The 13,286-nt window shown below is 36.2% G+C and overlaps 1 protein-coding gene across 1 annotated transcript; it reads left to right on the forward strand.

Moving 5' to 3' along the window:
* The first annotated feature begins 1,404 nt into the window (after positions 1-1,404).
* On the forward strand, positions 1,405-11,765 carry LOC142541136 (uncharacterized). Its single transcript, XM_075647745.1, has 5 exons — positions 1,405-1,784; positions 10,617-10,873; positions 10,978-11,243; positions 11,353-11,529; positions 11,595-11,765. Exons 2-5 carry the CDS (start codon positions 10,700-10,702, stop codon positions 11,683-11,685), a joined length of 708 nt encoding a protein of 235 aa, XP_075503860.1. The 5' UTR covers positions 1,405-1,784; positions 10,617-10,699; the 3' UTR covers positions 11,686-11,765.
* Positions 11,766-13,286: the final 1,521 nt, after the last annotated feature.

The raw sequence follows: 13,286 nt of genomic DNA on the forward strand, positions 1-13,286 counted from the left end.
TGTATTCCGGCTCATGAAAGTTACTTTAGATCAGAAACTGAGGGTGGCTGGGAAACGAACAAGAAAAAATGATGTCTTTCACTTTTATGTCATGTTTTTTGTTATGCTATAAACATAACCTCATTGCTATTATTTATGCCATGTTTCTACAAGTCATGTTTATTATTTATGTTATTATTTATGTCATGTTTATACATGTCTTATTAGAATTATTGTTTATGTTATTTTAATGGTTAATGTTATTGTGTAGGTTTTAACATTGGTTTCATTCATGTAAATATGTAGAAAAAGGCTCAATGGGTCGTAAAAAAAAAGGAAACAAATGCTACAGTTGAGATGATACAAGGAGTACATGATGATAAGCTAAATGAAGTTACTAATGCAGAGCACCCTGTACTTACTGATGGAGAAGAACATCCTGTAGATGTGCAGAGGAACAAGCGAGGCCCTACGTTGATGGGTAAACTAATTGCTACTGCCAGATGGGGGAAAAAAGCAAAGATTGATTATGATGACATGGGGCGGCCAGCATACAATGCAAATGAAAGGGCTTTACAATCATACATTGGTTCTATTGCTAGAGCCATGGTGCCAGTCAGTATAAAGTCATGGCCTGAAGTTCCAGAAAACATAAAACAAAAACTGTGGGAAGAGATTTCGGTATGTACAAGCTTCAATTTGAATTTACAGTCATACTTGCACCTCTAACTAATCTGTTTTTGTTGCAGAATGTCTTTGAATTAGCGCCAGAAAGTGAGTATGCTGTGATGAATTCAGCATCTCAGAAGTGGCGAGATTTCAAAAACAAATTGACTAGTAGATTTGTTTGGCCGAACAAAGATAATCCTGAAAAGTTGATTTCTCCACCAAGTCAGTATCAACTCTCACTAGCGGATTGGAAAGCATTTGTGGATGCGAGACTGGATCCATCATGGGAGGTACTTTAATAATTGATATGTTTCCTCACGAATTTATTAAATTCAATACTTAACTGAGCCAACATAATGATGCAGGTTACTCATGAAAAACAAAAACAACGGACCATGCATTGTAAATATCACCATAGAATGTCTCGCAAGGGTTACATCGGCTTCGAGGCTGAACTGGTAAGAAACAGAGCAATATATTTGTAATTTTTAGCATGTTCTTCATGTTATTAAACATATGAGCTTTGAAATTGTAGCGGAACAAAAAATTGGTTGCTGAAGATGAGGAAGTTGATAGATCTGTGCTTTGGCGTAAAGCTCGAGAAGACAAATCTGGCAACATAACATGTTCGAAGACATCAGAAGTAGCTGAAAAAATTGTAAATGTTTAGTTTTATTCAATCGCCATATTACCTAGATAAATAACACTGTAGTTTGTGAATTGATTTGTCATGTCTCCAATTGTAGGATGAATTGTTGGAAAAGAAAGGCAAAGGAGAGTTCAAATCTTCGGGAATGAATGACGTGTTAACCGCTGCCTTAGGAAGCCAAGAACACTATGGAAGGGTTCGAGGTGTGGGAGGTTTCGTAAAACCACAAGTATACTTTAAAACTCCAAGAAAGAAGAGAGAAACAATCTCAAAAGCTGTGATTGAAAATGTAAAAGCACAATCGGAGAAGACTAATGGTTTGAAAGCTGAATTGGAGATGCTGAGGTCTCAACTTGCTGCCGTGATTCCATTAATCAATTATCGATATTCTGAGACTGTAGCATCAAACAAGTTCTCAGGAGTGAAAGACTCAAAATTGTCAGATGATGTGGAAGAAGTTTATGATTGCGGCACTTCAAATACGAAGGTTGTATGTGTAGAGGCCTAAAAATCCTTACTTGAAAAATTCGAAAAATTTAAAATTTTTCTTTTAATAATTAAAATTGCCTCATTCATAACTGAACTGATAAATAAAGCTTGATGTTCAAAGTGGCAGCGGAAGAAATTAACATTTTCGGAATAACAGTAAAAGGTTTTTCCAACGATAATTAAAATGTTTGAGCCATCAAATAATCATAAATGCTGAACTGAGGTCCTCGGGTCCTACTACTGCCGACTCGAGCCTCCTCACTGGTCCCCGCCCTCGGTCCCGACATCATCAGCACCTACAACAATCAAGTCTAGTGGGTCTAAAGACTCAACATGCATATATCGTAAATAGCGAGTAAATAAATAAATAATAAGCTTGCATGCAAGTGAAAATATCATGTCATGAGGCATAACGTAAAAATTTCGTGTCATGATTAATTATAATACGTGCATAACTGAACTGAAAATCATAGTGAAAAATGTTTGCTCCTTGGAGCCCTGTACTGAAATAGCCTGTAATTATTTTCTGGTGAGATTATGGTCTACGCATGTGGTCCCTAAACTGAACTGACCGGTAACTGGCAACCGGGCCTGTAACTGGCGACAGGACTTAGTAATGTACGTCTGATCAGACCACTGCCACAGTACTGGGTGAAACAACTGAACTGACCGATAACTGGCGACCGGGCCTGTAACTGGCGACAGGACTTAGTAATGCTCTCATAACCGGTAACTGACGACCGGACCGGTAACTGGCGACCGGATTTAATCATGATAGTAAAGTGACCACAAGCCATATCGCATAAATCTCAAAATTTGTATTTTTGCACGTAATATAATTAAATAACTAAATTAAATATCCTGTAACAATTTTACTGAATGGATTGGATCGCTCCCAGGCTCGCTGCAAAATATTCCATGAAAAATATACAATAGATTTATTGGACCAAACTATGCAATAACATTCTAAAATGTGACAATTACGCCTACCGACTTCGTATTTAATCATGACTCCGAACCAACCCGAACCAACACTGAACCGTCATGTAGTCATGATTAAAATAAGCCTAAAATAATAAAATAATGCTCCTAAAATGGTGAGAGCCGAAATCTAGGTGAATGGAGGCCAAAACATGAAACGCTCTTTCGAGAGTCAATTTGGCACATCGCACCGTAAATTCTCGTACGACCTCAAAAATGATCCGAATGACAAACGGCCAAAAACATGACCTTCCTAGCTCAATGAGGCACTCTCCAGTCCAAGGACATGGGCTAAAAGCCAACCGAGAACTTGAACGAGCCACCGAACCGACACAGCAAGTTGCTGTCCAAAAATACAGCAACTGTGCTTGGTTTGCTTGTGTCGTTTGCGAGGCTAATGGCCATTGGGGCTTGAACCACCGACCAAAACCTCTTACCAACATCCCAAGGAATGCTTTGAACCATGGCTAGGGGCCCTAGGCCAGCCACAATCCTCACCATTCCAGCAACCAACCAAAAACTCCTACCGAGGACACTCATGCGTGCGTGTGTGGTGTTGTGCTTCGCTTGCTGTCTCGTCTCGTTCCAGTGGTCATTTGATTGACCATGGCATGACCTAGACATCTAGGGGCATGGTATGAACCGTGGCTACAGGCCATAGGCCAACCAAGATCCACACCAAACCACCAAAACCAAACCACACATGCTGCACAAAGGGAGAAGCCAAAGGGGGTGCTGGGCTGTTCTAGCGTTTTAATTAAAAACCGATTCACCATGGACCAAGCCACCAAAAAGGCGACTTAGTCACATCATAGACATGCTAGGGAAGTGATCTTATCATGGCTACAGGCCTTTAGGGAAGCCAAGATCAGATCCTTTCCCCTTGACAGCAAAAACGGAATTTTTGAAGCACAAAATGGCACCGATGGAAAGCTGCTGTCATTTTCGGATTTCATCATGCATGGGGTTTGTTTGAATGGACCAACGTGGTCCTAATGCCTCCTAATACATGTCTAGATGTTGCCTTGGGAGCCTGGAGTCAAGCCAACCACCTGAATATACAAAAACAAGCAAAACCGTGAAGGCACAAGAGGGACCGAAAATCTGCATGTTTAATTTTCTGAAAATTGTTGGTATATTTCGGTTTTAGCATGAAAGTGATGATCATGACATGTAAAAACAATGATAATAGGACTTGATTGAAGAGTCAAGGAAGAATATATGCATGCCTGGTTTCGTTTCGAAAGAAAACGAAAGAATGAAACGATTCGGCGTGAAGGAGTGGAGCGCTTTGCTACCTAGCTTGCTACTGAATTTTTCCTCTTGAGTCTAGCTATGCAACCCACGGTTTTCTACTCTGAAATGGCTCTGATTTTCGTTCATGGGTGAGGGGAGGTGATGGTTAGGAGAGTGAGGGAGATCCACTAATAAAGGAATTCAAATGGTATGACCAAGTCTCCTCTCTTTTTGAAATTTGAATTGGTTGATATCAAATGACTTCTTGGATGGATCTAGAATGAGTGGCCGATTCTCTCATGCAAATCTAGATTAGGATAAAGCTTAATAATTAATTAATTAAGGTAGATTAATAATTAAAAGGTTAGCATGCTAAAATAACAAAGAATGGGTCAAAGGGTGAGTTGGCATATCAATGCTTAATCAATTAAGGGTGTCCGAATTTACACAATAAAAATGAAGGAGAAATGTTGTTTAGTTGATAAATTTTAATACCTTAAGAGCCTTACCTATCCCTTAATTAATTTAGTGAACTAACCCCTTAATTAAAAAACTTAAATAAATTTATTTTCTACTCACCTCAAGTTATTAAATTAAATCCTCAAACCTCCTTTTTAACTTAAATGAACTTATTTGCTAGCTAAAATAAATTCTGGAAATATTTTCTGAATCTTAAATTTTATCTCTAAACTCCAACTCCAGTCCGGCCTCACTGAAATAACTGAAAGAATAAAATTTAAACTACTGAAATAAAATAATTAACTTTACAGAAAGGCACTTTAAGTACTCATGCAATAAAATCAATTTACTTTAAAATACTAGAATTATGCATGGCTTATACGTAGTCTAAGTTACGGGTTCTACAATCCTTCCCCCCTTAAAAGAAATTTCGTCCTCGAAATTCGCTTATCCTTGATAAACAAAAAGTTTAGACTCTTACTTCTAGAATCCTAATAATCCACGCTTCCGATGCGCTACTCTGATAAGATAAGTGTTAACTCGTCCTTACGTCTCCCCAATCCAAATTAAATTTGCCTACAAAAATTCTCGTTTACGGATCTCAACTTAAAACGATCTATGGTGACTTAGTTCTATTTTCTATAACCTCGAATTTTGACTTATCTCACAATTCCTCCTTCTAGAAATGGATGTCCAAACTTATCGCACCTTACTTTTCTTATACTATACTCGTAACCTTAATCGACCTATTATATCAGCATTTATGCAGTTCGACTAAAAAAAACCTTTGTACCAGAATTTACTGATCGACTTCTATTCTCAGTAGAACGCTTAGAGGTTATACCTTATTTCAACCTCATAGTAGTATTAGCCTAAAATCCTTGAATCGAATCTTTATCTTACGGCACCAAACTTATGTAACTTATTATTTAGAAGTGCATCCCGGGTGTGAAATCGTTGTAAATCTTAAACCTCGGATAACGTTAATTCATAAAACTCAATTATACAACATCGACCTCCTACCTTAATAATAACACTTCTCGCATCAATTACCTGCTCAAAGTATCCTCTCCCCAATTACAATCTACTTGAGGCCTAGGACTATGAACTCCTCATTGGAACAAGTGTCGCATTCTTATGTATCCTTAATGCTTACTTAATTCTAGCATATAAACTTAATAAGTTAGCCCATGGTAGCATTAGACCAACTTTAATAAACCAATTTCACTTATAAACCATAGAATTCTAGAATCTCCATATCAAGATTTTAGATTCCTTACTTGATAAAAATCTTAATATTCATCAATTGATAACTTATATTGAACACAACTAATTTTCTTTTGTTTTTATTTCACCCAAAATTTTCGTATGAACGCATATCCCCTAAATTTGAAATTCAAACTTACGCAACCCAAATAGTGTTGGATAACATAATTCCAACACACATATTCACTTATTCTCAAGTTTCTTCATTACAAAAATTCCTCAAGACAAGGTGTCTACCTCCATTCTTACATGTCTCTATCAAATAACCTAATCATCAATCATACCCAACTTTCTAGAAAATCAAATTCCAACAAAGTTATAAGTTTAACTCTTAAGATCATGATTAAAACTTATGATACACCAAAATTAAGTTCCAAAAATTTTTTTAGCTCAATGTCTACTCTTATAACTTAACTGACTGATCAACTTCACCTTAAATTGTCATCACTTCAAATTCTTAATTTGCCACAATATTATTTCACTAACGCTTAAATTTTCACGCCTAAGATTGATTCATTCTACAATGTCCTTGGTTACCATTCATTATAACATTATAACCCAAATATCTAAATATTTTATATCTCCTTCGAGTCTAAATAACCGAAAATTCCTATCATTTGAACCGTTCAATTCTCACTTACTACTAAATAGGTTCTCAAATTTCTTAAAATTGTAAAATTAATTCTTACTTTCCTCGAATATCATCCAACTTTTCCCTAAATCTCGAAATTCCACAATTACCCATTAGTTCTCAGTATTCCCAATTTCATTTTATAGATTTCCCGCATCATAAGGTTCAATAGCCTTAAGTTTATTAAATCCAAAATTAATTCCCATAACACGTCTTACATTTCTATAAATACTTAAAATTCCAATTCCTCAAAAGTTCGCATTTAATCCTTAAAATTTTGAAAATTGCAATCTGATCCTTACAGTTCTCCAAATTTACATTTTGGCCCTACAACTCTTCGAAATTTGCATCATTGTCCCCATAAAATTTTCCATCTTTACCTCATTAAACTTTTAGATTCTCGAACTCGAAATTTAATCCCAAAATTTGGTAAATTCGAAAATAGTCCCTTAGAATTTTATTTTTGAACTTAGGTCCTCAAATCATTGTTTATTACAATTAGGTCCTTAAAATTCTCAATTCCTGCAATTTAATCCTTAAATCCAACTATGTAGAGAATGCATCCTAAATAAATTCTCATAATTAATCTTACATTTCCATAGATACTTAAAATCCTCAAATTGTACATTTATAATCCTAAAGATTCTCGTAGTCTTCGAATCGCTATTGCTTATATGAAATCCTAAAAAATTTACTCGACTAGCAACCAAGAACCGTTAATAATTTCTTAGAAATTCTACAAGTCTCAAAAGCATTCATAATTTTCAAGATTAACTTATAACCCATAAGGAGGACATCAACACTACTGACCTAAAAATTAATATAATCAAATCATTTTCAACCTCTCCTAAAGCCCAATATTCGAATTCTTAGACATGTCCAATTCCAAACGTACCCAACATGCATAATTCCATAATTTATTTAAATTTAAATTACTGAGTAATAAAAACCTGGGCGAAAAAAATATCTCATGAAATCATGCTGTTGAAAATTATTCATGCTTTAAATGAAATGCGTAAATGTAAAACTTACAGACCGAAGACGTGACTTCATGAGCTTCTCGAGATCAGTAGTAGTACAACCCTATACAGAACCATTGCTCTGATACCAGCTGTAGATGCCTAAAAATCCTTACTTGAAAATTTCGAAAAATTTAAAATTTTTCTTTTAAATAATTAAAATTGCCTCATTCATAACTGAACTGATAAATAAAGTTTGATGTTCAAAGTGGCAGCGGAAAAAATTAACATTTTCGGAATAACAGTAAAAGATTTTTCCAACGATAATTAAAATGTTTGAGCCATCAAATAATAATAAATGCTGAACTGAGGTCCTCGGGTCCTACTACTGCCGACTCGAGCCTGCTCACTGGTCCCCGCCCTCGGTCCCGACATCATCAGCACCTACAACAATCAACTCTAGTAGGTCTAAAGACTCAACATGCATATATCGTAAATAGCGAGTAAATAAATAAATAATAAGCTTGCATGCAAGTGAAAATATCATGTCATGAGGCATAACGTAAAAATGTCGTGTCATGATTAATTATAATACGTGCATAACTGAACTGAAAATCATAGTGAAAAATGTTTGCACCTTGGAGCCCTGTACTGAAATAGCCTGTAATAATTTTCTGGTGAGATTATGGTCTATGCATGTGGTCCCTAAACTGAACTGACCGATAACTGGCGACCGGGCCTGTAACTGGCGACAGGACTTAGTAATGTACGTCTGATCAGACCACTGCCACAGTACTGGGTGAAACAACTGAACTGACCGGTAACTGGCGACCGGGCCTGTAACTGGCGACAGGACTAAGTAATGCTCTCATAACCGGTAACTGACGACCGGACCGGTAACTGGCGACCGGATTTAATCATGATAGAAAAGTGACCACAAGCCATATCGCATAAATCTCAAAATTTGTATTTTTGCACGTAATATAATTAAATAACTGAATTAAATATCCTGTAACAATTTTACTGAATGGATTGGATCTCTCCCAGGCTCGCTGCAAAATATGCCATGAAAAATATGCAAAAGATTTATGGGACCAAACTATGCAATAACATTCTAAAATGTGACAATTACGCCTACCGACTTCGTATTTAATCATGAAACCGAACCAACCCGAACCAACACTAAACCGTCATGTAGTCATGATTAAAATACGCCTAAAATGATAAAATAATGCTCCTAAAATGGTGAGAGCCAAAATCTAGGTGAATGGAGGCCAAAACATGAAACGCTCTTTCGAGAGTCAATTTGGCACATCGCACCGTAAATTCTCGTACGACCTCAAAAATGATCCGAATGACAAACGGCCAAAAACATGACCTTCCTAGCTCAATGAGGCACTCTCCAGTCCAAGGACATGGGCTAAAAGCCAACCGAGAACTTGAACGAGCCACCGAACCGACACAGCAAGTTGCTGTCCAAAAATACAGCAACTGTGCTTGGTTTGCTTGTGTCGTTTGCGAGGCTAATGGCCATTGGGGCTTGAACCACCGACCAAAACCTCTTACCAACATCCCAAGGAATGCTTTGAACCATGGCTAGGGGCCCTAGGCCAGCCACAATCCTCACCATTCCAGCAACCAACCAAAAACTCCTACCGAGGACACTCATGCGTGCGTGTGTGGTGTTGTGCTTCGCTTGCTGTCTCGTCTCGTTCCAGTGGTCATTTGATTGACCATGGCATGACCTAGACATCTAGGGGCATGGTATGAACCGTGGCTACAGGCCATAGGCCAACCAAGATCCACACCAAACCACCAAAACCAAACCACACATGCTGCACAAAGGGAGAAGCCAAAGGGGGTGCTGGGCTGTTCTAGCGTTTTAATTAAAAACCGATTCACCATGGACCAAGCCACCAAAAAGGCGACTTAGTCACATCATAGACATGCTAGGGAAGTGATCTTATCATGGCTACAGGCCTTTAGGGAAGCCAAGATCAGATCCTTTCCCCTTGACAGCAAAAACGGAATTTTTGAAGCACAAAATGGCACCGATGGAAAGCTGCTGTCATTTTCGGATTTCATCATGCATGGGGTTTGTTTGAATGGACCAACGTGGTCCTAATGCCTCCTAATACATGTCTAGATGTTGCCTTGGGAGCCTGGAGTCAAGCCAACCACCTGAATATACAAAAACAAGCAAAACCGTGAAGGCACAAGAGGGACCGAAAATCTGCATGTTTAATTTTCTGAAAATTGTTGGTATATTTCGGTTTTAGCATGAAAGTGATGTTCATGACATGTAAAAATAATGATAATAGGACTTGATTGAAGAGTCAAGGAAGAATATATGCATGCCTGGTTTCTTTTCGAAAGAAAAACGATTCGGCGTGGAGGAGTGGAGCGCTTTGCTACCTAGCTTGCTACTGAATTTTTCCTCTTGAGTCTAGCTATGCAACCCACGGTTTTCTACTCTGAAATGGCTCTGATTTTCGTTCATGGGTGAGGGGAGGTGATGGTTAGGAGAGTGAGGGAGATCCACTAATAAAGGAATTCAAATGGTATGACCAAGTCTCCTCTCTTTTTGAAATTTGAATTGGTTGATATCAAATGGCTTCTTGGATGGATCTAGAATGAGTGGCCGATTCTCTCATGAAAATCTAGACTAGGATAAAGCTTAATAATTAATTAATTAAGGTTGATTAATAATTAAAAGGTTAGCATGCTAAAATAACAAAGAATGGGTCAAAGGGTGAGTTGGCATATCAATGCTTAATCAATTAAGGGTGGCCGAATTTACACAATAAAAATGAAGGGGAAATGTTGTTTAGTTGATAAATTTTAATACCTTAAGAGTCTTACCTATTCCTTAATTAATTTAGTGAACTAACCCCTTAATTAAGGAACTTAAATAAATTTATTTTCTACTCACCTCAAGTAATTAAATTAAATCCTCAAACCTCCTTTTTAATATAAATGAACTTATTTACTAGCTAAAATAAATTCTGGAAATATTTTCTGAACCTTAAATTTTATCTCTAAACTCCAACTCCAGTCCGACCTCACTGAAATAACTGAAAGAATAAAATTTAAACTACTGAAATAAAATAATTAACTTTACAGAAAGGCACTTTAAGTACTCATGCAATAAAATCAATTTACTTTAAAATACTAGAATTATGCATGGCTTATACGTAGTGTAAGTTACGGGTTCTACAGTATGTCTCTGAATTTTGATGTCAATTAAATTCTATTCACCTCCATATAAAAATATATCATGTCTTTTTGTTCTTGAAAGGGGAAAAATGTCACCTGGTTGTAAAAAAATGCGAAAACGTGGTGGCTTATGGCACAATAATATCAGAAGGAGGTCCAAATGTTATGATTTACCATGTTCCACTTGGGGAAGAGAACTTCAAGGTATCTATTGATGTTGTCTTAGATGAAAAAGCACAGCTTCCGATCCCAATTAAGTTTGGACCAACAATCATCAATGATGTTGTTGGAGTCATTGTTGGTTGGCCTAAAGAGTTGGTTATTTTTCCAACGACAAAGGTACTTTAGGTTTTCATTTGACTTTGTGTTTGCAACTGTCAGATATGTTGCTCGAACAATGTTTTATTTTAAAATACTTGTATGAATAATATTTTAAATTGTAGAGGAAGGGGAAACCTCAATCATTTACGCTTGCGGATGTTCCTGGTCAGCGCGACAATTTCAAAGAAATTGAGAAAACATTACCCATGTCGTGCAAGTATATCTACTCTCATGTTGTTAGATTGCTGAATGAATCGGATACCATATACATTGAGTTTGAGGACGCCATGTTTGGACGTCCTAAAAGCATACGGTTGCTAAGAGAAGATATCTTACGCTTTATGGAGATGAGGGAGATAGGTGCCAGACAAATTTTAGTTTACATGGGGTATATGTCTAACTTACAATATTTGTGCATTTATATAATATTTTTTGTGGTACTTGTTCATATTTTGAAAATTTTCTAAACGATATATTTGTGCATCTATATCATGCAGTCACCTCTACAAAGATTTGAAGAAAAAAGACAAGGCTGATTATTTTTCGTTTGTGGATCCCGGTAATATACCTACATGCCCGATTGGCACAGATGGTCGTGACTTATCAAAACATATTGCTGACCAGTTGGAAGCAGTGTGTAGAGATAGCATCTGCCTCATCCCATACAACACTGGGTAAGAATTTAGTTATTTATAGATTTCTACTTCATGATAGTCAATGCTGTAATTTCATTTTTCAGGTACCATTGGATCTTGACAATCGTCAACGAAGATAAGAATATGATATATTTATTGGATTCTACGTCTAACAGGAACCGAGATGATACATGAAAAACTATTGTGACAAAGTAGGTAGTAGCTTATGTTGATTTTGAATACATTAACTTATAAATATGCAAAAAAAATAACTTCTTACTTTTTAAAATGTAGTGGGGTGAAGATGTACAATGCCTCGAAGGGTATTTCTAAAGGGCCAGGTTTTAAAATATTGACGGTATATATCGTACTTATTTATGAATACATGAATTGGTAGTGGTTATTAATTAGATTGTGATTGTTGCATTAACTTTTCAATTCCATTATAGGGTAATCTGAAACAAAGTGGTTCGGTTGAATGTGAATATTGTGTCATGAGGTACATGAAAGAGATAGTCGATTGCGATGATCCACAGTTGGAGAAGATGGTGAGTTTCTTCTTGGGATAAATTTGTTGATTGATTGAGATGAATTGTTGCCATTAAGATATATTTTATTGTTGAGATAATCTGTTGCCATTGGGATATATTTTATTGTTGAGATAATTTCTTGAGATGAATTGTTGTCATTGTGATATATTTTATATTAGTGATAAAAAAGAAAATTTTGTTCCTGATTTTCATATTTTCTATGTTGTAATCTTAAGCTTTTGTGTTTATTATGTTTATTGCTGATATATGTTTTGGTTAAAATACTTTCTTTTCATTTGTTTTATTTGGTGGGTTGTTGGTTTTATCAAGAAATTTGAAGCCCGGAAATCATATACGGGAGTATGATTCTGGACTGTAAGTGTTGTCTTTTTTTCAAGATTCTTGTATCATTTCCAAGTGGCACAAATTCTATCTGTTCTTACTTTTAAGTAGATTTTGCTTCTTGAAACAAGAAGTTGGGTTGCTTCAGATTTTGTTGGAGTTTAAGGTGATCTGGTTTTTTTTTTTCCTGTTTTTTTGGTCTATATCTGTCCTCACGCAAATGTAAATGCAACTAACCATCTTGAAGGTGTAGGTTCCATTGTAATAACTATGCTGGAAAAAAAATTTATTAAGGTTTCGAAGTGCCTAATTTGATTCATGTTGGTGTAGAATAAAACAATACAGCTGTCGTTTGGGTGGAAAATTTATGCTGCTGCATCTTATACTACCATCATAGACAGATTGAGAAAATGATAATTTTTTGGCGCAGTTTACTTGAAATGTATCTTCAAATAATGTTTTTTTGTTGTGGGAAATTTATTTCTTGGTTTTTAGTAATTCAATTGGCTTTTACTGCACTTAGTTTATTGTTGTTTTGTTTCTTCGCATTACTGCTAATGAATTTTTTTTATGCTTTCCAGTTGTTGCTTGAGTAGTTCATTTATCGATGTTGATTGAATGAGCTTCAGTACTTCTGTCTTTTGACAATTTTCCTTCTGATTTCTGTAATATGTTTTTTTGTGAGCTGCATTATTCTTTTCCAATCTCTTTCTTGTGTTGGCTTCAACAGAGATTAGGATCTCTGGTTTAGTTAGTGCGATTGTCTTCATGCAATTGGGGTAATCTGTAATGGATGTAGACTAGATGGAAACAACAGGCGCTATCTCAGCTTGGAGAGTGGTGACATGTTATGAATTTTTATCCGGTGTTATTTCAAGATGCAAATGAAATAAATTCGTACTTTCAAATGAAACCTGCCTCTAC

Source organism: Primulina tabacum, chromosome 3 (assembly GCF_025594145.1).
Source record: "Primulina tabacum isolate GXHZ01 chromosome 3, ASM2559414v2, whole genome shotgun sequence".
In the NCBI taxonomy this organism is placed as follows: domain Eukaryota; kingdom Viridiplantae; phylum Streptophyta; class Magnoliopsida; order Lamiales; family Gesneriaceae; genus Primulina; species Primulina tabacum.